General features: G+C 41.3%; 2 protein-coding genes across 2 annotated transcripts in view; one reads left to right on the top strand and one right to left on the bottom strand.

The window, feature by feature from the left end:
* Window positions 1-651: 651 nt before the first annotated feature.
* LOC103370859 (NUAK family SNF1-like kinase 1) lies at window positions 652-15838 on the top strand. The gene is made up of 7 exons (XM_008300029.1): window positions 652-1135; window positions 6252-6372; window positions 7276-7427; window positions 8686-8751; window positions 11152-11271; window positions 12905-13037; window positions 13184-15838. The coding sequence occupies exons 1-7, from the start codon at window positions 860-862 to the stop codon at window positions 14401-14403; spliced, it is 2088 nt and encodes a 695-aa protein (XP_008298251.1). The 5' UTR covers window positions 652-859; the 3' UTR covers window positions 14404-15838.
* Window positions 15839-23835: 7997 nt separating this feature from the next.
* The window catches only part of LOC103370867 (deoxynucleoside triphosphate triphosphohydrolase SAMHD1-like), a 12279-nt gene continuing 8619 nt past the window's right edge, over window positions 23836-27495 (bottom strand). Inside the window, exons 7-9 of the mRNA XM_008300038.1 lie at window positions 24467-24533; window positions 24068-24093; window positions 23836-23889 (exon numbers count right to left, since the gene is read on the bottom strand). Of these exons, the coding sequence (XP_008298260.1) occupies window positions 23836-23889; window positions 24068-24093; window positions 24467-24533 (147 nt within the window). The remainder of the gene's footprint in view (window positions 23890-24067; window positions 24094-24466; window positions 24534-27495) is intronic.

Below are 27495 nucleotides of genomic sequence, written 5' to 3'. Positions count from 1 at the left end.
CATCCTGTCTGATGCTCACAGTATGTAATCCATGTGTGTTCATCTGTGAAGCCTGTATACTGAGTGTTTGTAGTATTTATTTGTTTGTTTGATCAGGGACCATGCATTTTTACATAGAAAACATCTGATATATTGCATATCTCTCTGCACGGCCCTGGTGTTCACTGTATTCTTCATGTAATTTACCTTTAGTTGTACCAAACATTAAAATGAACAAGACATTGAAGAAAACAAGGCTGGTCTAATCATTTTTCCATGACTGTATATATAGTTATTTGTATGTTGAAATAAAACAAAAGAATGTAAGGCTGTGCCTTTCCTGCTCTTACAAACCTCTTCCTCTCTAACTTCAGAGCCTACTCTTCAAAGTCTTCTCCATGATTTATTTTTTCAGAGCTCACCACATGGCAAAGCATCAACAAACATGTCTGACTGAAGTGGTGGGTTTTAGGGTGAGTCTGACCCGCAAGACATTCCGTGCATGCCTTCGCCCTCTCTCTTGTGCTGCTGGGCCGGTCTTCGGAAAACCCAACACGATCCCCAAATGACTGTGACGCGCCGGGATGTTGCCCAGAGAGCTGCTTGTGGAGCGAGAAGGCTCCACCCCATCGCTCCGGACCATGTGGTTCCCATCGCTCCTGTTGCTGTGTTGTGGAGGACCAGAGAGAGACACAGCTGCTGCTCAGATGGATCGGATGTGTTTTTTTGTTTTCCTCCTGATTTGTCCTTTGTCAAGCTAGGCGAGCAGTTTGGAGGGGGCGAATTTGATCTACATGAGCTTCGGCTGCTCGTGGCGCAAACTCCGAACGGTTTGGGGCTGCGGGCTGCTGACAGGTGCGCACGGTGCGGCGCGGAGAGGATGGGCAGACGTGAGGCGGACAGCAGGGGCGCGATGAACAACGGCGACCGCTCCGGCCTCGGGTGTCTGCAGGACGCCGAGCAGCCCCGGAGGATGGACAAGCGGCAGAGAAACGCAGACGCGGAGGCCACGGAGCGCGCTGCCACGGCACCGATGGAAGTGAAGAAGCACCAGCACAAGCACAACTTGAAGCACCGCTACGAGGTGATGGAGACTCTGGGGAAAGGCACGTACGGCAAAGTGAAGAAAGCAGTGGAGAGAGCGAGTCTGAAGACGGTGAGTCGTGTGCACCTGGAGGAGCCTTTCTGAACTTTCTCTTGCAGAATTTAATGCTGGTGGTTGATTGCACATTGATTGTGTATAATTGATTGATTCTCACCTCCTCAGGCTTTTATCTTCAGAAGTCTCCCTGTGCATGTGTGTGTGTGTGTGTGTGTGTGTGATTGTGTACCAAGACTGGTGCTGTTCCAAGAGTGTTGCCCATTGGTTATTAAATATTAATTTGGAGGTGGAGATGACCTCCTGGGTGGCCTGAGCTCATGGATTGATGCTGAAGCCTGTTCTTGCTTCCTGTGCTGCCAGGCTGAGATTCCTTTGGTCTGACTCACTCAGCACTTGAACAAGGGGATAAAATTACTACAATAGGTCTCCTCCAGCAGGAGCCTGACCCCCTTTGCCAGACACCCAGTGAAGTACACTCATGCAAACTAGCACAGAGGCAAGCAAGGCAGGCAGACACTGTGTGTGTGTGTGTTTCTATGTAACTTTACTTTCTGAGGATCTGGGTTAAAAACAGAATTTGGTGCCAGATTAGTTTGAATAATCGTGGGTTTATGTCTACGGTCAGGCCTTAATCCCTCACTCTGCCGTGATCTGAGCACAAAGAGACAGACGCTTCATCAGCCTCGAATACCCCTTCTGTTTTTGTTTTTTTCTTTAAATGTTTTTTTTAAGTAAACAAACACACAGGAATAGGGATAATCGTTTTCAGGCAATCAGATTGTGAAAGTGAGACTTTCACAATTCATCTGGCTGCTTCCGCTTTAACTCTTAGACTAGACTTACATCTGTGAAGAATAAAAGAACAGAGAGGGGGAGAAAAAGATAGAGGAAAGGTAGGACTCCGATGAGAGGATATACAGAGAGGAGAGCTGCTATGTAGTGTGTGTGTGTGTGTGTGTGTGTGTGTGTGTGTAGGGTGAGTGGGTTTAGGACAAGGGGGGAAAATGCTGAATTCCTTGCGCCATTAGCCAGCACATACCAAGGATTCCTTGAAACAAAACGGACATTATTTTTGGAAACAAGACTGGGGGACTGTTGTTAGAGTGTGGAGAGGAGGAGGCAGAGGAGGAGACAGTTTAGAACGAGGAAGGGGAAGAAGAGAAGGAAGGGGAGGCAGCAGCAGTAGTTTTAGCTGACTTGAGGTTGTCAAATGTCTGAGTGCTTGTTCTGCTTTGGCACAGAAGTTGAGCCTAACTAATGCAGAGGATGACATGGAAGGACAGGGTGATGAATACCAGATCTTGGTTATACTGTCTCAATAATCTGTGTTATAAGTCACTTACATTGGCCCGGAGCCTCAGCCGTCTTTAAAGCTGAAGCATGTTAGAAAATACATTAAGATGTTTTTGTTTCTTGCAAAATGACTTCACATCTGCGCAACTTTTAACTTGATTTGCTGCATATGGAAAGACATAGCCTGTTTTGCAGCACATCTTCCAAAAGAAAAATACTTGTAGGTGCCAGATGCAGCAACTCATTCATCTTCTTTGAGGAAAAACACACACCAGACGTGTCATCAAAAAATTCAGATCTTGGAAATTCACCTATGTTCTATTTTGAGTATATTGTGAGATAGATACCCTTCTTATTTCTGTCTGTTTATGAAGCTGAACAAAGCAGCCAGAGGGGAAAGATAGAGCCTGGCTCCTTTCCAAGGTAACAAAATCTGGCTACTAGCAACACTAATGGATGGGTTATACCAGAAAAGAAGTGGTTCACAACATGTGTGGTCAGACCGCGTCAGAAATGTGTTTATCTGAACGGCCAGTCAGAAAATCCAACTTTCATGGGAAGGGTTGAGACTGAGTATTGTTTAAATGTTGGGATAATGGTGCACATTTTCAGACGGTTTCTCTTGGAGGACATACGGAAAAAAGAGTTGAACTTGTTTGTTCACTGCAAAAGTGACAGAAATGGTTGTTCCAAGAATAAAAAAGTTGAGTTAGAGGAAGAAGTTCAATCCCTGGTCCTTGTTTCAGAAAAATAAAGACCCCCGACATCAGAAAGGTGCTGGTAAGCTTGTTAATCACATGTGAGGTGTGTCAGAAAAGTTTCAGGACTGATGTCACAAAAGATATATTTCAAATCCAAACTACAAACTACAAGTTTTCCCCTTTGAAGTAATCCCTCTGGAGTCTAACACACTTCCCCAGCCTTCTCTGCCACGCCGCCATCCACTCCTGGAAGGATTCTTCAGGGATCCTCTGCAGCTCCGTCGTCACAGCCATCTTGATGTCGTCCACGTCTTCAAAACGGGTCTCCTTGATGACCCCCTTGAGCTTGGTGAAGAGGAAACAATCCCACAGAGCCAGGTGGGGTGAGTAGGGAGGTTTCTCCAGCACGGTGATGTTCTTCTCAGTCAGGAACTGTCGGATGCTCAGGGCATTGTGAGCAGGCCCGTTGTCATGGTGAAGCAGCCACGACTTGTCCTGCAACAACTCTCGCCTCTTGTTGCACACTGAACGAAGCAAACGCCACAGGATCTCTTTGCAGATGTGCTGGTTGATCATCTGAAGGGGAAAACTTGTGGTTTGTAGTTTGGGTTTGAAGTATATCTTTTGTGATGCCAGTCCTGGAACTTTTCTGACACACCTCGTAAACACATGTGAGACAGTCACGCTTCTGTTGGTTTCTCATGTTGTAATGCTCGATCGCATGTTTGAAATCTGTCACAAGGCGAGCATTGAACTAAAGCTTGACATTAGAAAAGTCTAAACTCCAATCGTAATATTTTTAGAAAAATTGCAATCATATATTTTCCCCAAATCCTTCAGCTTTGGGGTATTTCTGCACCGGACTATTTCTTGGCAGGGGCTTCCCAAACTCTTGTCATCATCAGTTCAGACTCCAGGAAGTCGTTGCGCCCACCAGCTGCTATTTCCTAAACTGTCAAATTATCACTCTCACTAGGTTGTTTTCTCCAATCATCAATACACAGTGCCGCTCTGTAGTTCCTGGGTAAGGAAAGGGACGGCTTAAGGCATCTGTGTGTTTGCAGCTGAATGTTGAGGTCAAGGGTCTGTTTGGCACGGAGCCTGTATAATCCTGCTGTAAAATCTTTCGCAGATGCTGCAGGGACGTTCAGTGAAGCTCGGCTTCTTGGGATGCATACGTGTGTCTGTTTTTTTAATGTGTGTGCATGTGTTTGTGAGTGTAACATAGCAGGAAGTGAGTGCACTTCACACAAACTCACGACAAAAACACCTGCAATAAGTCAGCAGTCCACACATTAGCGCAAAACACTTTTCTTAAGACACAACCAGGACACGAGCTGGAATATGAAGGAGACGAAGAGGAGGAGGGGAAAGTAAACATTCCACTTGTGTGGTTTAAACTAAGTGTTGTTATAATATGGCTGTGCAGCTCTCCCTGAACATGCTGTACATTTGTATTGGCTGTACAACTACAATATAAGCTGCGTGCTCCTCTGCTTCTCACTTTCTCTAATAATGTAAATCTAAATCCGTCTGCATGACTCACACACATTGCTGCTTATGTTTCCTGCATGCGTCCAGTTACAGTTTTCAGGTTGATATTTCACACGCAGCACATTATGTGGATGAACAATGAGACATTGTTGAGAATGAAGGGTAGTTTAGAGGCCATGCTTAAGCGTGACGCATGTGCAGCATATTTACATGAGTGAGATCACGCAAACGCACACGTCGTCAAACCTCCTCCACACGCACGTGCCCTTTTAATAAAGATGTTTTTCATTGCCGTGAAGATGAACAATGCCCAGTGTGTGTGTCTGTCCTCCTTTCTGTGCTTTGCTGATCAAGAGTTAATGCCAAGTTTGGGAAGTAAATTAGGGCTTAAAGTGACACTAAAATGCCTTTTTTGCCCTAAGCCCGCATACTTTGGCATATTTCATTCAGTTCCTTTCATTTGTTCAGTTCTACCTCATACATTATCCCTCCTCATCCCTACAATTTACTTTAATGTCCTCCCCTTCATCGCATTGCCTTAAGTATTTGCGTCAGAAAATCTTCATGAGGATGGGAGTCCACATGTTAACATCTCCCTAAAATTGGACGCACGCCACTAAGTGCAAACTGTTGCCCGGCAGCTAGTTCCTCTGGCTTAAAGGAGATCGCAGGCTTGGGGTGTCTGGTGATGTGACCACAAACATTTTAATATGCTTAGCTCTGGATTAAAGAAAAGACACAAACTTAAAAAAAAAAAAGAACAAGAACAAATATTTCCATGACAGTTTTAGAAGGTCAGGTCAGTCCCAGGAGCTCCCTGGTGTGTGTTTGTGTTGTGTTGCATAACTATTGGTGGAGCGTGTGAATTGTGTCTTCCAATGTCTCGTAGACGTTTTTCCGGCAGCTGAGAATGCTGGAGTTGTGACCTGGGGGAGAGGCCGGCTCCCCTATAGGGACACCTCAGGGGTTGACAGCAGTATGATCAGTCCTGTGTTTGGATGTCAACCTAACAAATTAGTCCCGCAGCTTCACCGACTGTTTATACCAAACCAATACCAAGATGGAACACCGTGATGTCTGTTTGTTTGTCTGCCTCTGTCGTCCCCATGTAGGGTGTCATTTCTGTGATAGCTCCTCTATGTAAAGAGGTTTAGGGGCTTCTGTTAGGGTTTCTGTTTTGGTGTGTGTCTGTGTGTATTTGCGGGTTGGGGGTTGCATTGGGGTGCAGTGAGGGCCTGGGATTAAGGGAACAGAGTGTGAACAGTGCAGCTGTCAGCCTTCTGTCTATGCTCACATCACAGGAGACCTGTGTCTCACCATCCAGCCCTTAAAACCCACATAATCACCTCTAATACCCAGAGATTTGATTTGCGTGTGTATGCATGTGTGTATATCAACAGTAAATATGTATATCTTTGTTCCCTCGCATCACACTGCAAGTGAACTGTGCTCATTCATCAGTGTTTAATCAGTTTTCGTCACGATAGCATCTATCCCTTTATGACCTAATGCTGTTTTCCACCTGTAAAGGATGAATTTGCTCGACAGAAATGAGCAAATATTAACCTCTATCCTTTTTGAAGTTGTTAACCATCCACACTCAATCACTTGACTGATCAAACTGTGTGCGATTTGAACAAAAAGCTTTTCATAATACGAGAGTTGTGTTTCTTCCATCTCAGGTGGCGATCAAGTCAATCCGCAAAGAGCGCATTACAGATGACCTGGACAGAATTCATATCCAGAGAGAGATCGAGATCACCTCGTCACTCAGGCACTCTAACATCATACGCTTCCATGAGGGTAAGACTGCAAACTCACGCAGCCGCACACTAGTCCTAAATAGTATGAGGAGTTATTCCACTGTCTTATGACCGCAAAGCTTTTAAAACTCGGAATGTTCTGAAGACATAAAAGAATCACATGAGTTACACGAGGAATAATTTTACAGCATTTGTTTTGAGGCTTATACATTTCTTTTAAAAACATTTTTTAACCCATTTTGGGAGATTAGTTTAGTCTTTGAAAAAACTGTTTGTGAACCATTTTTGAATGTTTCTGGAGTAAAAACAGTTTTGAGATATGTTCTAACACGTTGGTGAGTTTGGACTGGATTTTTTTGACAGCAACAAAAATAAAATATTGACGTGCTTAGTCCTTAAAAGTCACACATTTATCATCAGCTGTTGGGTTTTATATGGCAGACATTTTTGTCAGTGCTATCAAGTGAATGAAATTTTTACATCAGGTCCTTACAAGTATATGTCAAATTAAATCTGGGCTAAAAATACCAAAGAATCAAGCAATCTTGGCACTTGATTAAATCTTTTTGATTAGTTTAACCCTAATCAGGGAGAGGGAAAGCTGTATAAGTAACAGACAATGTGAACTATTTCTGTTTCCTTTAAAGTTTAACTAGAATTTATAGGAAAAGCATTTCAGTATTCATCTTCAAGCAGGAGAAAGTCCACACAGCCTCACATACAGAAATTCAGAAATCTTTGAGAAGTGGCCTCAAAGACGTTCACCAAAAGAATATACATTTACACGTTCAGATCAGCAGATATATATCTACATGTGAAATAATCTATAACTTCTCTTTTTGCATTGTATAGTGCAGATTTGAAGCATTCCCTAATAATAATAATAATATAAACACATCTGCATAATGCCGTTCTGTATGTTTCCTCTGCCCTGTGCTGACAGTGTTTGAGAGCCGGGATAAGATCGTGATAGTGATGGAATATGCCAGCAGAGGAGAGCTGTATGATTACATACAGGAGAGGAGGCGACTGCCAGAAACAGAAGCCAGAAGCATCTTCAGGCAGATCACATCCGCTGTCCACTACTGCCACAAGGTTAACGCACACACATACTGTAGATACACATACATGTTCCGCTAATGCAACACAGGAATTCTGTATAAATCAGTGAAGCACATGGAGGCACGTGCTGAATTGCATGCTGCAGTATTCAACCGTGCATAAGCAAATACTGTACTTGTAAGTCCACTAAATCCTAATCCTAATACTACAGAAAAACTTGACTTGAGTTTTCAGATCTCTCTGGGTTAAGAGCGCATTAAGCTTTGATTGCTGTGTACAGTCACACACTGACACATTTAAGTACGTAAATGAGCCTCCTTCCTCATTCCACATTACTGTAAGCCTTGGCCAGGGAACAAATTCCTCTTTTGTTTCCTTGTTTTTATTGTTGTGTACATACAATCAGCAGTTGTGCCAGAAAACAGGAATTATCAAGGAAATGCATCAATCCTATTAATAGAGAAGTGAGGATGTGGGCCTGAGCTGGATATGACAGAAAGGCTTTTGTTTTCCTTTAAAGAACTTCCATTCTTATTATGGCACTTTGGATTCTTCATGAATCCTTCATATTAAACCCGGAGATTATCATTCAGCTCCTGTAGCTTTGTAGTGTGCAGGGAGGTGGATTTTGTGCTCCTCGTGCCCTTGAATATTGTCCCAAAATAGACATGAATGTTTCGGCATGAATGAATTATTGAATGTGCCTCAGAGGTATGCAGGGCACATGGAGAGATTATCGAGGCTTTGAGAGAGTCATTTGCTGCTTTTTTAAAAATTATTATCCAAATCAGTTCATAGTCAGTTTAAAAATAGCAAGAATAACAACCTGAATAAGCACATCAATTTCTTTTATCTTTGTCTCTGACTTTCCTGTAAACACATGCAAAAGGACACGGAGGCTTGCATTATGCACACAAAATATTGTCTAAGGTTATAGGTCATTTCACCCACAAAAGTGCTCTCTTAATGAAAGAAACAAGGCTTTTTAAGACAAACTGACAGCAATGTTCAACATTTCTCTGCATAATGCAACTCCCTGGCTGGTTTTTGTCTCTTCTTTTAAATTATTACTTACCCAGCGTCAGATCTGAAGTGAACTCTTCCTCACCAAGCTGCACAATCCTTGTGCCCCTCACTGGCTCACAGGTGCCATCAGTTGATCAAATCCTCATCAGAATAATTAACCCATACAAGGCACTTCCTCACATTCACCACAAATTCAACATTTGGATAACCTTTTTTTGAGATTGTCCAAGTGCAGGACCTCATGTGTGTCTCTGCTCTCTCACAGAACGGCGTCGTGCATCGAGACCTGAAGTTGGAGAACATCCTCTTAGATCAAGATCTGAACGTAAAGGTAGGATCTATCAAATACACCCAAACCAAGCCCTCATATCACCTTCACACACAAAAAAACAGAGCGCTGAAATGCATCATGGGTTCTTTATCTTGTAAGCCCCGCTTTCACGTCACAAAAGTGCATTCACCCATTTGACACACTGGCTGAGACATTTCAGGAAACAGTTGTTTTCCACTGCTGCTGTGTTTTGCATACTTGGATAAAACTTCACATAGCTGGTAATGGATTATTTTGCTTCTTCCAAAATATTATGCAAAGTCCACATTCAGAACATACATTGGAGCACTTTCTGCCCACAGCAATTTTAATGTGTTGTTGAGCTATTCACATTGAATCTGACCAAACACAAAGAACCCCGGGGATATTTATTGCCTTTTTTGGATATCACTCTCCTTATTTGGGAGCTGTGCATGGACAAAGGGGAATTCGGGGAATCTAGCTGCAATCTTGGCATTCGTGCCAGTCAGAGAGTTTAAATATATGTATGCTCTGTCCATGGAAAGAAACCACTTCTCAGCAGTGCTCCATTCATTGCCAACCTCATCACCACGGGTTCACCACACTGGCCTTTCACAACATCTGCTGCAGGAAATGACCGAGGCCCTGTGCAATGCATGTGTGTGCCGTGTCTGCACAATAGCTGCTTAATAGCATGTGTTGAAGGCAGGAACAGCCAGATATGTTCACGTTTGAATCCACATGTTAGTCTGCACCGCGGATTTTTATATTGCCTGAACTGAGTATTACGAAAGCATTTGTGTAACGTATTCATTCAAGATTTCGTCCACTGATGTGCACCGGCAAACACGCTAGTTTAAGTTTGACCAGATATACATTAAGTAGCTCATGTTGTGAGGAACGTCTGTGCAAAAATGTTTACACAGTGCACAGGGGCAGCTAGAAGATTAACTTGTATTTTAGTGCTTAGGTCAGTTTATGTATTAAAATGCAATTTAAATAACAAAGCAAGTCAACCACAAAATTCAGTGCATTGGTGAATCTCTGATTAAAATACAGATGTTGAATTAATAGCTTTTATCACGGTAGCCATAACATATCATCAGCTGATTTGTTCTTCAGAAGGACAGTATGTATATATGTGTGTGTGTGTGTGTGTGTCTTCTGAACCAAACAAAATGTTACTTTCTTTTATAATAATTTATTCCCATGCCCTCAAAAAACAGCTGGAAAATGTGTCCCAAGCCTAACTGCAGTTTGGGGAGACTGTGGCTTTTTATAGCAGTCCATGTAATTCTCAGGCACATGTACTGTTGCTCGTATATTTACAAGAAAGATCGTGTCGTATACAAGAATGTGTCTGCCGAAGCAGGAAAACAAGTCCAGCAACCTCTCAGAGATGTCTCTGGTGGGCACAGGCAGTTTTCATTGCAGGATGCACACACACACACACAAACACACAGCATCATGTAGAAAGCAAAGCTGTATAAACTGCGCAACTCACTTGTTCTGTCTAATACACATTTTTTGCCACTTTGTGTAGAATAACAGTGAGCTGGCTTGTATACAGAATCTTTCTACATGTGAGGTCCCTGTGTCTCTGTGAGTCTGAACCATGGAAATAAAGCTGTCATGCTGAATATTTTCAACACCGAAGGGGCTGATAGCGGACTAGTGTGCACGCAAATAATCTCTCCAGATAGAGAGGAGGCATGGTATGTCTGTGTATGGCTCTCGCAGCCTGGAGTGAGTGATTGTTCCGTTACGTGAGCGTAAGCAGCCTGATGTTTTTGGCCCTCGTCTCCTTCCTCACTCACACTTGCACTGGCAAAAGCTCAGCATACCTATTCTTGGCTTCTTTAAAAGGAATTGCTTTTAAGTTATTGTGTTTTGCCGCATGACTAGAAGTTTGCGCTGCACAGTCACTGGAAAGGAATCTGGATTGCGTGAGGATGAGTGCGAGTGCTGAAGTGAATGAGTGAAGGAAATTTAGGAAGGGTTTAGTGTTAATTGATTCACCGGTTATGTCATGAAGTTTCAGAGTGCTGTGTTGGACTGAGGTCTGTGTGTTTTTTTTTTCTTTTTAATGTGACAGCTGTTAAGGTAGTTTTGTCATCTGGGACCGAGACTCAATGTCACATCAACCTTTTTGTTCACACAAATGTGCACCAACAGCTAACTAAGTTTCAAATACAATATGATACATACTTTTAACGTTTTGTTTATCATGTATTCCCTGTTGGATTGGTCTCATTTGCAGGTGCATCACTTATGGTCAACATTTAATTTATGTATTGATCGACATCCAATTGAAACCATTTGGAGGGTTCACAGGCTCATAAGCTAACTAATGTCATCCTCGTGTAGCAGCGCGAGCACGAATAGTGGTGGAAAGGAATGCTGATAATATATTTATTTGTGTTCTCTGTTTCTCTGCAGCTGGCTGATTTCGGCCTTTCAAATCATTTCCGGAGTGGCACTCTGCTGCAGACCTACTGTGGAAGTCCGCTGTATGCTGCCCCAGAGATAGTGAAAGGGCGACCGTACCAGGGGCCTGAGGTGGGTCAGCACACCCGCTTCACAAACTGCTTTAAAATATTATGGATTTTTGGTTGTATTACAGCATTGACGCAAGTACCAATGCATGGTTTAAAATCTGCTGAAGAGTGCAATGCTGTTCTGTGGTTAACTGAGATTAACTTGCAACTGTCACCACATCAAGTTGGATTTCATTTAAAAAGCATCATAAATGGCAGCATAACAAACCCAAACCACTCGCTGAAGAGTTGATGATCAACCTTCTGTGCCGTTAATGTAGGCTCCAGGTTTCAAAGAAGATACGAGATGTGTCTGAAAAGTTTCAGGACTGGTGTCACAAAAGATATCTTTCAAATCCAAACTACAAGTTTTCCCCTTCGTAGTAATCCCCCTGGAGTCTAACACACTTTCCCAGCCTTTTGTGCCACGCCGCCATGCACTCCTGGAAGGATTCTTCCGGGATCCTCCACAGCTCTGCCATCACAGCCATCTTGATGTCATCCACGTCTCCAAAATGGGTCCCCTTGATGACCCCCTTGAGCTTGGGAAAGAGGAAATAATCCCACAGAGCCAGGTGGGGTGAGTAGGGAGGTTGCTCCAGCACGGCTCATTGTGGGCATTGTGAGCAGGCACGTTGTCATGGTGAAGCAGTCACGACTTGTCCTGCCACAGCTCTCACCTCGTCTCGCGCACTGAACGAAGCAAACGCTCCGGGATCTCTTTGTAGACATGCTGGTTGATCATCTGAAGGGGAAAACTCGTAGTTTGGGTTTTAAATATATCTTTAGTGACAGCAGTCCTGGAACTTTTCTGACACCCCTCATACTTTAAAATAACAAAGATGGCATCTCTGGTTCTGTAGCAACACCCTCTTTTTTAAACTGTCCACTATTATTGCTCTTTTTTTTATTGTATTATTTCTAGTGCTAAATTAGTAGAATACCTTAATAAAATTTCCTGTACACTCCAACCAGCTTCTTAGGGTTTTCTGCTCCGGTCACTTTTTTACTCATTGTGGGATCATTTTTATGCTGCAATATAAAGTTCTGCACCTTTATGTGGCGACATCACAATCAATCAATCAATCAATCAATCAATCAATCAATCAATCAATCAATCAATCAATAATCTACAACATTTTTCCAAGTGCCCACCAGTGTTGCTAACATTTGGCGGGGTGGGGGGTGACCCTACATACTATAAATACTCTACTAATTTCATTTTTAATTTGTCTGGAAACAGCCTGCAGCTCAGGTGAAGAGTCAAGCAGTTTTTGGGACGTGGCAGCTGAGTCATTAATGGCTTCACAGTTGCTCTGAAAAGTGCAGAATTGAATGTCTTTTTTTTTTTGTTAACACTTTTGCAACACTTCATTTTTACAAACATTTAAATGCGACATTCTGACACGAACATTCAATGATTCTCTCTGTTTTTACAGTTTCTGACTCTGATAAATGGTGTAGTTTTGGTGAATTTTTGAAGACTGCATACATTTCAGACCCACCCGCTGGTTTTGGGGTTCAAAGGGTTGAAGCACTAACAAATCACAGTGCATGGGTTATTGGTCAATTTTTACAACAGATTTTCTTTAATCCATTTTTTAAAATTTGACTGAAAAAAAAAATGTCTTATTTGGTGTGTTTCTGTGTGCTAGGTGGACTGCTGGGCACTGGGGGTTTTGCTGTATGCCCTGGTGTACAGCAGCATGCCATTTGATGGGGCAAGTCACACCAAGCTCACAGAGCAGATCAGCCAAGGTCGATATCGCAGACCCAACCCCCCCTCAGGTAGATTTTTGTCCATGTCCACGTCTCCATAAATATTATATATACATTGATGTTAACAAGTATCAAATGTGTTTGCTTGATGTGTGAACTGCATTGTGTTTGTCAGTTCAGCAGCTATAAATAACTGTTGACTCTGTTCCCTCCAGACGCCTGCGCTCTTATTGACTGGTTGTTGACAGTACGTGTAGATGAGAGGGCCACGATAGAAGACGTGGCCAACCACTGGTGGGTGAACTGGGGTTATGAAGAGAGTGTGTGTGACTGTCCTTCGTCTCCACTCCAAGAATGCCCCTCCCCCCTGCTGGCGCGCTACATCGACTGGCAGAATCGGGTCACTGCTGCAAGTAATATGACTGTTGACCCTGAGTGCCTATCCTCAGACTCCTCCCGTCCTCCTCAGCTCGCTCCCAACCCCTTTTACTTTAGCTTACCTCTGAAGAAGGATTGTGGGGCAGGAGGAGGAGGAGGAGGAGGAAGGGTACGTGGAGGAATGTCAAGTCTCAGGAAGTCACGCAAGGAGAATGCAATTCCTCAGACTGCACTGGGAGCCTGTGGTGGTGTTTGTGCAGCAGCTGCTGCTGCTTCCACTGCGATTTCCTCCACTTCCACCATCGAAAGGAAGAAACCCAAAGGTATTCTAAAACACCAGAGGAGTTTAGATTCAGTCTTTCACAGCCCTCCTAAGGAGAACTCTCCCTCCCCACTGTGTAACACTGTTTCCCAGCCTTATCGAACACATACACTTGCTCACACACATGTTGATGTGTTGTCCACCAGCCTTCCACCTCATTCTACGTTCAGTCAGCCATCATCCAAAATGCCCAAGAAGGGGATACTAAAGAACTTGTATGGAGGGGAGTCTGGTTATGGTTCATCCTCAGAAAGAAGAAGCTCCGAAGTAGGAGATAAACAGAGTGATGTTGGTGAGTCGCGCTCACACAAACAGCACACATGTCTCCCGGCAGCAGAAGAAAGCCCCACAATGCGCACAGAGGCAGTAAGAAGACGGAAGGGTATTCTCAAACGTAACGGCAAGTTCTCTCGCAGTCTGGATCTTCCCGACAGCCTCCACTCATGTCCCTCCTCAGGCCCTGCGATATTCCCCGAGGCGCTGCAGCAGCTCCTCAGGGCCACAGGGGATGCAGAGGGCCGCCGCAGCCGCCCCTCCAGTGTGGTGAGCGAGGACAGCCTCTTCTCCTCCGATTCCTTCGATCTGCTGGACCTCAGCGCCCAGTCACGTCGCAGGATTTTCTCCCGCGGCATGCAGCACAGCGCCTGCAGCTCCGAGGACGACCTGGAGCAGCTGAGATCAGAGGAAGACGGGGCTGGTGAGGACGGGGAAGGAGAGAAGAATATGCTTATATGAGGCACAGCAATGACCAGGACATCAGCGGGGTGAAAAGTTGGGTTTAATGCCAGTTCTTCCATTCACTTTTTTTTGTGATAATTACTGCCTGCTGTCTTGAAAAGACTTAACCAACTCTGGAAAGGTTGCATCTCAAGTACACTGATCGCTCAGAGCACTGCACTGTCAATGTAAAGCACCATTTCTTGGCACATTCTCCAATATTGAATGATAAATTAAACTGTGTTGAAAGTTTAACTGTATTTAAGTTGCAAGCAAATGCAGAGAATAACAAGTGATACCCACAGAGGTCAGTTTGCAGGCCTAATTGTGGCAGAACTGTCTGTTTAGTGGACTCCAGCCTTGTCTCATGCACAACAGATACTCTTTGTAGATCTGACCAGATGGACCATGGAAAACTGTGTCTGAATGCTACAGTCTGCCAAAGTGATAAAGTACCATCTTTGAAATACAAATACAGTAAGTCAGAAGACACGTGTGTTCTGCTGAGTCTGAGTGGCAATGCCAAATATGATATACTATACATCTAAAGTGACCACATGAAAAACAAAAATAGTACATAAAACAAATCTAAATATTTCAACAGTGTTTCTGGACTGTTTGTCACAGTGAAGACAAGTGTTCTTTTGATGATGTCATCTTCTTGCACCCTCTTCTTCTGCAGCGGTTTAATGGCACCCAGCTTGAAAACTGGCATCATCATTCATTTCTCTTGATGTGCTCCACTCCACATATTTACACCATGGCATTGTGTATTAATTAGCTTTTACTTTTTAGGACTTTCTGGAAATTCTGTGAAAATGTGTGTCACGTTTTGGTGGAAACCAATCTGTAGCAGGCTCTAATGTGAGTATGAATTCTGCTAAACTGACCCTTTGTGACATTTGAAGTGTTAAGTATTCATATCTGGTATTTGTCAACAAATATAACTTCTCCCATGAAGACATATTGTCTCGTTATGTTTTACTGTGTTTTCATTTATTATCTTTTTACATGCCCTTCTGTGGGTAATGGGTGTACGCTGTTGCCCGCTAGAGAGGCTATAGTTGTTGACAAAAACAGTACTTTAAAAAACACTTGGGTCTGCGTACAAGTATATTACAGCTGGTTGTAAACCGTGCATTAAGTGTTTATATTTCACCTATGTATGAATGCTTAATAGGGGAAGCTGAAGCAAAGTGTCTTGTCATGAAGTGTATTTATACTACACAGTGTTGTACTGTTTGCTCTTTTGCACCAACACACACAGTGTGAACAGCAGATGGATCACATTGCTTTTTTACCACCAATGCTGCTGTGGACGTTTACGGTGATGTATGCAGTAGATGTATGCAATTTTAAATCTGTCATTTTCATACTGTGAGAACATAATTCTGTTGTGTTCAACTATTTCATACTTTTTTGGCCAGAAAAAAATAAATTATGTGCATTTAAAGTCTTTCTACTTGTTTCTGGTGAGAGAACACAAAAAGCGTCAAGATGAAGACAAACAACTGTCCATTTAGTTCACTTTCAAACTCTTGTGTCTCCATAAACACAGAGCTGCATTGTCCCTACTGACTGCTTTGATACTGGTTAAAAACAAAAAGCTTTTGCAAAAGGAAAACAGTCAGACAGCGAGGTTAGATAACGGTTTAGTCAAAGACTTAATGAATTTACTTCTTGTTAAGTTTTTCTTTCTTATCACTTTGAATAAACTGAAGAAGTGCAAAACTACAAATTTATTTAAAAAAAAAAAATACAAATAAAAAAAAACTTATGGGCCACTGAGCGTGACACATGCATGCTTTTCCTTTTGTTTCCTTTACTGGCGTCTACTAAATACTTCATGAAACAAAGTCCTTGTGCTTTGCATCTTCACCTCTATCTAATAGACAGAGTCCATCGTCGCTGTCAAACAAAAACCTCATAGCTTCAGGTCTAAAGGATTTTCATGCTTTAAGTTGTATTTAAGTATCAGGTTTTAATCTACAGCCTGAAACCATTCTATAATGTCTTTGGCTTTTAAAATCCTTTGCAAATTTATAAGACACTATGTGGTTCTTATTTCCAGAAAAGCTGCCAGAATGAAACAAGGCAGAACTCACCACCTTGTTTGGAAGTGAAGAAGTCTGTTAAAATAATATTAATCTTTATTTAATGGCACTTTTGACAATCTAGGCTACACGGTTCTTCAATATAAAAGAGAAGGGCAGCAGAATTTAAACAGCACAACAAGAAGTATTAAACCTCCACAGTGTTAAAGAGGTTAGAAACCAAAAAATTCTTGAAAGAAATAAAATAAGCTTCAATGTAAATAAAACATCAAGTAAAATCAAGAAGGGCTTTCCCATAAAACTGTGTCTTAAGAAGAGATTTAAAGGAGATCACTAATTCAGCTGACCTGATTTCTTCGGTAGGGTTGTTCCAGAGCTTAGGGGCCTTAAAAGCAAACATTCTGTCCTCTTTAGTTTTTATCCGGGCCTCCAGGAACAGACAGAAGACCTCAAAGAGCACAATGGCGCATAAGGTACTAAAAGGTTGGAAATACACCTGAAAGAGAGGCCTGGAAGCTTTTAACAATGCAGTTTTCAAAACAGCATTTATTGCCTATTATTTACACTGACTCCATAGCTGTGATGAAAATGAGTAAATGTGATGCAGGCTGCAGAATTTGGTGTTAGGCTACGTGATGAGACATATTCTGTTTTACCGTAGTAATGTTTAACAGATGGGATGTTGAGAAAGCAACTCAAGGTGACGCAGTGAGCTGTTCAGGTGTCGTAGAATAGTGAAAAGGAAATAAAGAATTATCTTCAAAGACTCTGTATCAACTTGGATGAAAAATGCATTTTTTTAGGAAAAAAAGGAAATTCAAGAAGGGGCTCGGTGGTCAGCACCATCACCTCACAGCTAGAAGATTCCCGGTTCGTGTCCCGCTTAGGACACCCAGGATCTTTCTGTGTGGAATTTGCATGTTCTCCCTGTGCAGCGTGGGTTCTCTCCGGGTTTTCTCTAGGTTCTCTCCAAAAACATGCTGAGGTTAATTGGTGATTCTAAATTGTCCGTAGGTGTGAATGTGAGTGTGCTTGGTTGTCTGTCTCTGTGTAGCCCTGCAATAGACTGGCGACCTGTCCAGGGTGTCTCCTGCCTTCGCCCTAAGTCAGCTGGGATAGACTCCAGCCCCCCTCGACCCTACTAAGCAGTGTATAGATAATGGCTGGAAATTCAAGAAACTGAATGAGCTGCATCTGCTGAGTGTTTCTAATATTCAGTAGGACTTGATTAACCGTACCTGACAAAAAGTGCATACTTAATCTTGCTCCAGTAACACCCTATACAATAATACAATAACCAACTTTATATGAGTTGAGAGGAAGACAGAAGATGATCTCAATGAATAAACTAATTCTTCACTGAGGTGCAGTAAATAAAAAATTGATAATTGAGGTCATAAATCTTTTGAAAATCCTGGTCTTTTTATTTACATTTATGTTGGGCATACATGTTTACAAATGACTTCTCCATTTGCAGGAAGTCTGTTACCATTTTCTCCGTATTTGAAGCTCTTTTTGCTTTAAATATTTTTACCAGATATGCATGTGAAGATTCACACAAAACTCAGATTACAAAGATTTTTGTTTTTTGAAAGTTGGAAAGGAATAACTCTACTTGGAGACAATTTGGATAACAATGTTTAACTTAGCCAAACATCCCAATCACCAATTAACTCACCGTTGATTTGTTTTTTTTCACACAATATATCGATTTCCTATTTGAAGACACAATTCACAAACTTTTAGGTACCAATTGTGATCTGTGGTCCCAAGGGACTTTGACACTTGCAGCCATGAGACTATTTGTCCGTCCATATTCTAGAAAGATGTCACTTGTCCCAATATGCTGAAAAGGTCAATAGTTTTAATGGGATGTGCTTACACATGGCTGCATATACCGTACACGTTGAGTTAATGAATCTTAAATGTTGAACAATTGCACAGTTGTTTCAGTTTGTTTATTTTTTTTTATCTTGCACTCTTACAAAAAGTCACCTACTTTGGACACATCACATGACTTTGAGTTGTGAGCAGTTCCACCAAGAGAATTTTTGCTATCAAACTTCTCAAATGGTTATGCCTTTAATTCAATTAACTGCTTTTAATTCAAATATTGCACAAAAAAAAATCCTCTAAAGCAATAATTTTAATTTCAATAATGAAGACTTCGATAGTCAGAGAGGATAATAGTAAAGCATTTAAGTTGTTTGTGAGCCTCCTGTAAGTCACTCTGACATGTCCACAAGCAAAATGGACATAATGACCAAGAACTTTACAGATGTTAAGGTATTTCAAATATCTGCAGTAACTCCTAATGCAAACGAGTGGAAGGGGTTCACAGCTAAGACTTGTAGGCCAAGAGGCTTTTCTTTCTGTTCCCTCACGTGTGGAGAAAAGTACCTTTGAGTGAACAAAAGCAGTCAGACTTTGCTAGTTTGCTTGCTGGGGCTTAGGCACTTAGGGAACAGTAGCATTACTATGGAGAAATCCTTCATTACCCGCATGCTGTGGCTATTAGTCCTTAAATTTGTTTTTCAGAGCACACTGAAAGCAATATTGGAAGAAGTAGTCCAATCCGCCATCAACAGTGCCCGATATAAAGTCCCTTAATCAAATTCCATGGGTGTAAAAATATTTGTGTGAAATGTGTGTGCTGCTAAAATCACAATATTTCATTTAAAGGACACCATACTGGGTCTACAATGAATAAACATTAAATGAGGAATAAAAATACAGTATAAGACAGAAAGACAGGTTTGTGGAAAGTACTTGTTTGGAGTGTTGTCAGTACCTGTGTGTTGTGTGTGGATGTTTCAAATTTATATGAGCTTTATGTTAGTATTTGTACAGCATGTGCACATGGATTTGCATAAATACAGTGCTGTGAAAAAGCATTTGTTACCTTCTTCATGTCTTCAGTGTTTGCATATTTCTTACACCAAAGTGTTCCAGATCAGCTAACTAATATTTTATTTATTCAATATTAGACCAAAATAACTCAGAAAATGCAGTTTTTAAATGCTGATTTATTGAAAACCTATATTACTCCTTTGAAAAAGTAATTGCCCCCCTAAACCTAATAACTGGTTAGGCCACACTTGGCAGCAACAACTGCAGTCAAATGTTTGCGATGGCTTGTGATCAGTCTCACATCGCCATGGAGGAATTTTGGAACATTCTCCTCTGCAGAATAGATTTCATTTGAACGTTAGCTGATTTTCAAGCATGAACTGCACCTTTAAGATCTTGTCTCAGCATCTGCACTGGATTGAAGTCCAGACTTGACTTGGCCACTCCAAAACCTTCCAAGGCCTCCACCTCTGGCTCTGTATAGTGCCTGCCTGTCCTTTCCCTGTTTCCCTCCTTCCCCCTTTCCTTCTCCTAGGTGGGCCTAAGTGTGGCGTGCACGTGAGGGCCAGACTGGTGCAGCCATTGGATAACTACCTGAGTGAGCACGGGAGCGGGGAGTGGTGCGCCTGGGATTCATTCTGTATCTGCAATATAAGCTAGACTTAAACCATCACTTGATGCTGGACTGTTGACCACTCATGAGTTAGTAAGCCCTGGCCTCAGTCTCTGACAGTCTCTATCCAGTGACACCTCTCTGCTGCTCAGCTCACTCCGGATTCCACCTGTCTCCGATCACCGCCTGCAACTGGTTTCATCTCTGAGTCCGATTCCACCTGCAAAGACACTCTGGGTCTCCACCTTGGATTCTTCCGTGGCTGCACCTGCCAAACATCAATTCCTTCATGCCTGCTCTGCTCATCTCCCCTTCCCCGTTCCTTTTGCCTGTTGCCAGTTTAGTTCCCTGCTCCTCTGCTGGGTCCTAGTATTTGTACCTTTAGTGTTTACCGGCCAGCTTTGGATCTTCCTTGGTTGAAAGTACCAAGTGTGGGTTAAGGCAGGGTTGTTGTCTGTTCTTGTTGTACTGCCAGATTTCCCTAGTTGTGCTTTCCTCGCCAGACCAACAGAGATCTCTAGTTCTTGATGTAGTTGTAACCTTGTTTTTGATATTGCTCTGTCAAATCAGCAGAGGTCCCTCTAGTTTTCTGTATTGTGTTTATTCCCTGAGACTTCAGTTTCCTCTATATTGTTTGATTTTGTAAATAACCTTTTGTTTTTGTTGCAAAATGCTTTGTTGCATGTGAGTTCCAGTACCTATAACAAAACCTTAATTTTGTTCTTTTTTAAGCCATTGAAAGGTGAATTTTCTTGTGTACTTTGCGTCATGTTGCAGAACCCTTTGGAGCTTGAGCTTTAGGTCATGAACTGATAGGCAGATGTTCTCCTGGGGCCTGTACTACGAATCAACGTACATAGGATATCTTTCAGAGATCCGGCTTGACTAACCCTAACAGCCACACTCAAGATAACCGGTCCTAAGACGGTGGTTGTCAACCCAGGTTTGTCTAATCTGAGTATGAGCATGTGTACATAAAATGAGTGGCACTATCGGCATCTGACCAATCGCGACTATGGACATGTCTGGCTACAAAGCAGCTCACACTACCACCGAGGAGCAGAATTTAAAAACCTCATAGGAGCAAAAAGCAGCACCGTTGCAGCGACCAAAGCCAGGAAGGAATGCTGGCAGAAAACTGCTGACTGTGTGAATGCATAAGTTCATGAGTTTATAACATAATAAAAATAATAATAATAATAAAATATGATCACTGTTCCATCATGGAGGCACGAATCAGACAATAAGCACATCTGAGGATTCTTTTCATTAATTTGTTGCCTGATGTATAGACTTGTGGCATATCTGAACTTTTTTTTTTTTTATTTTCAGCTGCCACCCTGGCGGTGTAAAAAGGACGTGGGAACATATTAAGAACAAACATAAAAACATAATTCAAAGCAGTATAGCCTTATGAACGTATCCTACAAATACAAGCTTTAATGCTAAAATCAGCTTACTGTGGTGGGCTGATATTGGTATGGAAAAAAATGTGCAATAGCTTTGACATTGCCTGTCACCAACAGGAAAAGAAGGAAGGACGGAAGACAGGAGCTCATAGAGATCCTCATCAGAATGTGCTAAGGGGCTTTGCTGGTCCCGAAAAACCCTCACACTCCTCAGTGATCCCTCACAATTCACGCTCAGAGGTCTTCTATTAATGCCGGTGATGCCATTTTGTTGAGAACTGCTTCGTTTTCTGCTCCTTCTGAAGTTTTATGGGAGAGAACTGATTTTCAGTGGGCTGTGCTTTTATACCCAGTGATCTCAATCTCTAACTTAACCTGCTGCAGAGCAGGTCAGCTGTTCAGCGTAAGTTACCAGGGTGATGTAAGAAGTAAACCACGGTCGTAGGACTGAAAACCCAGGATTTAACCTGAAGTTACCTCACTAACCCCAAATCCTGGTTCATAGTACAGGCCTCTGGAGGATTTTTCTGACAGAAAGCAGACTTCATGGCTCCATCAATTATGACAAGGTCGTCTAGGTCCTGTAGAAGCAAAACATCACACCACCACCTTTCTCTGTCAGTATGATGTTCTTATAGTATTAGTTTTACAGCAAATGTAACAGGACCCATGTCTTTGAAGAAATTTCACCTTTGACTCATTTATCTACAGGACAAAAGTCTTGGGGCTCATCTACATATATTTTTGCAAATGTCAGACGAGTCTATGTTTTTGGTCAGGAGTGGTTGGTCCTTGCAGCATCCGCATGGATCCATTTTAACCCAGTGTCTTCCTTATTGTGGAATCATGTACACTGACCTTAACTGAGGCCAGGGAGACCTACAGTTCTTATGTGACCTCTTGGATGAGATGTCAACGCGCTCTTGGAGAAATTTTGGTCAGCTGGCCACTCCTGGGAAGGTTCACCACTGTTCCATGTTTTCTCCCTTTGTGGATAATGGTTCTCACTGTGGTTTGCTGGAGTCCCCGAGCCGTAGCAATTCTTTGTAACCCTTTCCAGACTGATAAATGTCAATGACTTTGTTTTCACATAGGGCAGGGTAGAGCTGGACAGCATTTTTTCTCAGTACATGAAATCATTTTAAAACTATATTAAAATTTGTCTGATCTGAAACATTCAAGTGTAACAAAGGTGCAAAAATAAAAGATATCTGTAGGGGGCAAATAGTTTTTCACAGCACTGTAGGTCTATGTTGGAAGACACTGATGCATATTTATGTTTTGTATGATTTTCTTCTGCCAAAAATTTTGTCTTGAATAATCAATAGAATTTATTTCACCTTAACAAATGAACTACAATAATAATTAAATTCCATGATAACCTCTCAAACAGTTTACCTTCTCATACTCTGTTGCTTTAACAAAAAAAAAACAATTTCAAAAGTAATGACCATTTCAAGAAAGGGTTGTGACGTTAAAGTGAAATCAATCATCTGCTAATAGTTTTATTTCCTCAGATACTTTTAGATGCACAGCCTAATAATGTGGAACAACTTCATCAAATTAAAAACACATGTGTCTTCCTTATACTTATGTTGAAATTACCATTAAGATTCAGCATAAAAATGATGAGAAAATACATTGTAATACTCATTTTAACACATGATGAGGCAGAATGTGTTTCATTGGATCAGCTGCAGGAAAGAAACCTGAGCTCAAAGAATTAAACAATGGTGTCATCTTGTGGCTGTTTGGTATACTAAAGTATTTATAGGTGCAATAGATGCAAAGCAAGCTGACATTGAAGTGTGTAAAGATTATTAGGCACTGTTTAAACAATGGATTTCAGGGATTACTAAACTGTCACTTCCTGATATTGCAGATGTATATGGATATGTTGATTATGTAGAGCATGAATGGATGCTTAAATTTGACATGTCTGGCTGTGGCTGTTAATCATTTTGTAAAAATACAATCACTTATATAAAATTTTCAGTCTCCCAGTTCTCCAGGAACTTAATTTCTGCTGAAAAGTCCTGGGTCAGAAAAAAGTGATGTGTTATTATTATTATTGCATATTAAATAGTTTCTGAAAATGTGTGACCATCTTGTGAACAAACTGAATCTCTCTTTACTTGCATTTTATATCATGTGTTTCTGACATGACCTCTGTCTTTGGCTCCATCTAGTGGAACACTTTTTGTATTACCTCTACTTTTCAGTGCAACAAGCCAGAGGGACAAGCAGTAGTATGTGTCTGCAGACCTGGAGGCTGCACTCTCAGGGTTTTTTTTAGTTCTAAAGGAGGATTTCTCTCAAAATATATTCATAATTTAAAAGATTCCACACAAAGTACTACTTCATGTCCAAGTACCTATAATTTTAAAGTTTTGTTTCCATCCAAATAGTGCTTTTTAACCAACAAGTTGAGGTTTGAAAAGTTTATTTCAGCCAAAATACTTCTTATTACAATGATCATAACTTGGTTGCTGAGACTTGCATTTGGGCAAATGGTGTAATTAACTTACTTATGAACAGGTAAAATAATGATGAACTCTGCTCCTGTGGCCTCTGTGGTCTGTAGATGTCAAACAGGACAGTTTGACAGGTTGAAAAGACATGAAACACACGGACAACTCTGAAGGCAGAATTATATGTTTATTTATTCTACACAAAAACATTTAATAAAAAATAAAAGCAACAACACAAACACACACAAAAACAAAACAGAAGTAAACTGGTCTTTTGACTACTACCACAGAGTCTGTGATGTCACTATCTCCTGAGACACAGAGACAGACATTAACACACACGTCAATATAACACTGATATATCTTCATACTTTGGCAAAACATATTTTATTTTGAACATTTCATGCCGATAAGCCCAGTTCTGAAGGGAGCACCACCTACTGACTGAATCATCTCCCCTCTGTCTTCAACTCTTTGTCCAGCCCTCTGCAAGATTCCTCCACTTCAATGAATTAGTAGACAGACAACATTATCACTGCTGGCTTTACAGAAACATTAGGAACACTTAGAAAGGTGCATTCATCAGCACTGGTGCTCCTTAATATGGGTAATAACACTACTATTAGTAAATAATTATAAAAAGGTTGTAGGGCATTGTGTGAATGTAAATAGTACATCTGTTACCCTGACCGTTGATGGCCAACCGACCACAGCAGTAGACCTGCTCAGCCTCCTGGAAGGACACATCTTCCTGGACAGACAGGACATATGTGATGGCCTACCAAAAGAAAAGGGTTAATTTTGAAACAATATAATTTAAATATACCATTTTCCAGCAGAGCAGCCATGTAAGACAGCTACATACACAAGTAGCACCATGAAAGGCATGCTATCTATTTAGCCTTTAGAACTGCAGCAACACAAACATGTATAAATATCAACTTCATCGGGTGGAACAAAGCTGAGCAACAGGATGGGCAGTGGTAGTTGTCCCAGCATGTGGTGCACTTCCTCAATATGGGGATGGCTCTATTGAATTGTTATGTGCATCTTCAATTAAAGATAGAACAGTTGGTCAAATTGAATCTTTTCATATTATTTTGCAAATATAAATAAACATCAATTAGGCCTAGTCCTAGAACTGGACAAAGACATTTAGAATGTTGTGTCCTGGGTTTAATCTGTGTGATGATATAACTTCATACAGGCTACACAGCAGACAGAGTAGATGTGGTGCAGGAAGCCAGAATAATCCTACAACAGCACTGAGCGTTAAAATGCTGAATGTCTCAACATGACAAAACAATGACATCATGAAAAGAAGAACTATAAAAACGTGTACTACGGAGGAAAATGTAGTTAGTACTGTTTAACAGCCCCTTGAGCAAATTTCCTTAAACTTAGCCTAAAATAGTTTGAGTGGACCCCTTCAAACTGGCCAAGTTTCATTGAAATCGGTGAGATGGCTTGTGCCACCCCTGCCTGGTCCTATCATAGATGCACTCTTAAAACATGCTAAATTATCCATAAATATATGTGACTTGTTCTGTCAGACTGTCATCGGTATCATTAAATGAGGAAGTGTTAATGAGTGATAAGTATGCATACTTTGATCAGAACTGCTGGAATTCTTACAATTGTGAACATAAATGATCTTTGTCACATCTAATAATAAACTCATCAAGTACAAGTCATTTCATATATTGTTTGATTTTGATAGTAAGGCTTATCAGTTTATTTATTTGTGAAACACTGCTGATGGATTTGTGACCCTTTTTCCGGTTCTTCTACTTTATTTTTCTACCTGCCCTGTAGATCAGGTGTTTGAGAGAATACTCCACCCCTGGTCGCCTTCTCCAGAGCTGAAGGAAGCTGGCAAGATTCTGGAGAGGATCATCTCTCGAGACCTGTACAAGTTTGTGGGTGAAACCAAGGTATGCAGTCAGGTCTTCATATGCTTGTATTACATTAGGCTTGGGATGGTCAGGTCAACAACTGACAACTGAAGTGACAATACGATTGTGTTTTTCTATCAGCAATTTCTAGTAATGACAATATGATTATATTAAAATACACACAACTGCCAAACCCATGGCAGCAAAATCCACCTGACAAAGTTGTCAACTTGTCCACATCAATTCCATTCAGCTTGTTTGCCACAATTTCACAGAGGAAGGACTTGTTCCTGCCCCGGCCACTGTGGGGATAATCATTGACAACACAAATATTTCGACTTTTCTTACCTTCCAGTTTCTGGTTTCATATTGTGTTTCTTTTTTCTTCTAGCATGCAGAACAGATCAGTCACTAAATGCCCTCATCTTGCACACTGTGCTGCTTCTTATGTTTTGATTGTTTACTCAGACAGCTGTGTGCATTTGTGCAAGTGGAGCAACAGTGCCATAAATTTATTCAATTCTTATGATCTTAAATCATCCCAGAAAGAGCATAGAAAATAGATCAGTCTGGGCCAGGATCTGATGGCAAATCACACAGTGTAGGCCTACTTCTCTTTACATCAGACAGGTGAGCTGCTGAGGACCACTTCCTGTTAATTTATTCCAAATGTGCAGCATCACACAAGATCCACGAATGTCTACAAAAATAGAGAACCCGCATTATACGATGTGATATGATAAGATATTGTATATTATATTATATTATATTATATTATATTATATTATATTATATTATATTATATTATATTATATTATATTATATTATATCTTGGTGTATCGTCTAGTCTTGCCTGAAAGACAAATATGTTCCATGTCCCCTGTCAAAAAACGGTTTTAGATTCACCTTGCTTGGACTTTTTATTCCCTCCAGGTGCGTAGTGACAGCATTGCTGACTGAGAGAAAAAAAAGAGCATAATGGAGAATTAACAAACGAAATAAATTGAGAATGCAGCTTGCTTTAATGTGAACACACTTACGTAATGCTGATCTCACAACGATCAAGATTTTGCAGATCAACACCAGTGATCTGATTTTCTAACCTTCATAGGTGAATAGTTGAAATGAAAATTCAGGCCAAGTTGGTCTGCACCAACCTTTGAATATCAACTATCCATGTAGGCTGTTAAAAATTTTGTCATGACAACTGAGTTGCCACAACCTAGACGTCTGTTGTGTTTTCTGTCTAAAACCAAGCCGTGACATGAGTGTTCAAAATCACTAGCTAGGACCACACCATCAAACTGAAGCTTGATTATTTGTTGGATGCAAATGAGCGTTGTTTGTGATGACCTAGATGAGTTGATGTAGTGTGGGGAAATGCTTAGTCAGGGATCAGCAATGGCTCCCGGGCCGGCAGATCCCCAAAAAGCATCCCATGAGAATGAAACAAAGAGTTGACGTATCATGGGTCTTGAGGGTTGGAGCAGATGAGAAGCTGTCGTGGATCAGCTCAGAGACTCAGGCGCAGGTCAACAGAGACACGACAAGCCAGTAGTATATTACAAAATATATTTATCAGTGTGTCATAACTCTCTCTGATGTTGGATAAGATTAACTCTACAATGACACATGACCAAGTGGAAAAGAACTTTATTTCAAACAGACCAGGCACTATCAGACAGCAAACCATCTAACCAGGAAAAGAGCTGAAATGTCCTATTAAGCTTCGGTGGATTGTCATTAAAACACCCAATGTACAATAATATCATTTTCACACAATTAGCAAAACACAAGATACTTGAGCTGTTTAGTTTG

This window comes from Stegastes partitus, unplaced genomic scaffold (genome assembly GCF_000690725.1).
Source record: "Stegastes partitus isolate 25-593 unplaced genomic scaffold, Stegastes_partitus-1.0.2 Scaffold1492, whole genome shotgun sequence".
NCBI lineage: Eukaryota > Metazoa > Chordata > Actinopteri > Pomacentridae > Stegastes > Stegastes partitus.
This window is presented reverse-complemented; position numbering and strand designations above follow the sequence as displayed.

What these genes read in the sequence shown, in the direction of transcription:
- LOC103370859 (XM_008300029.1), top strand. Translation starts at nt 860, where the DNA reads ATGGGCAGACGTGAGGCGGACAGCAGGGGCGCGATGAACAACGGCGAC. An exon ending in CTGTCCACTACTGCCACAAG is followed by an intron (nt 7,428 to 8,685) that starts GTTAACGCACAC and finishes GCTCTCTCACAG; the next exon opens with AACGGCGTCGTGCATCGAGA. An exon ending in GACCGTACCAGGGGCCTGAG is followed by an intron (nt 11,272 to 12,904) that starts GTGGGTCAGCAC and finishes TCTGTGTGCTAG; the next exon opens with GTGGACTGCTGGGCACTGGG.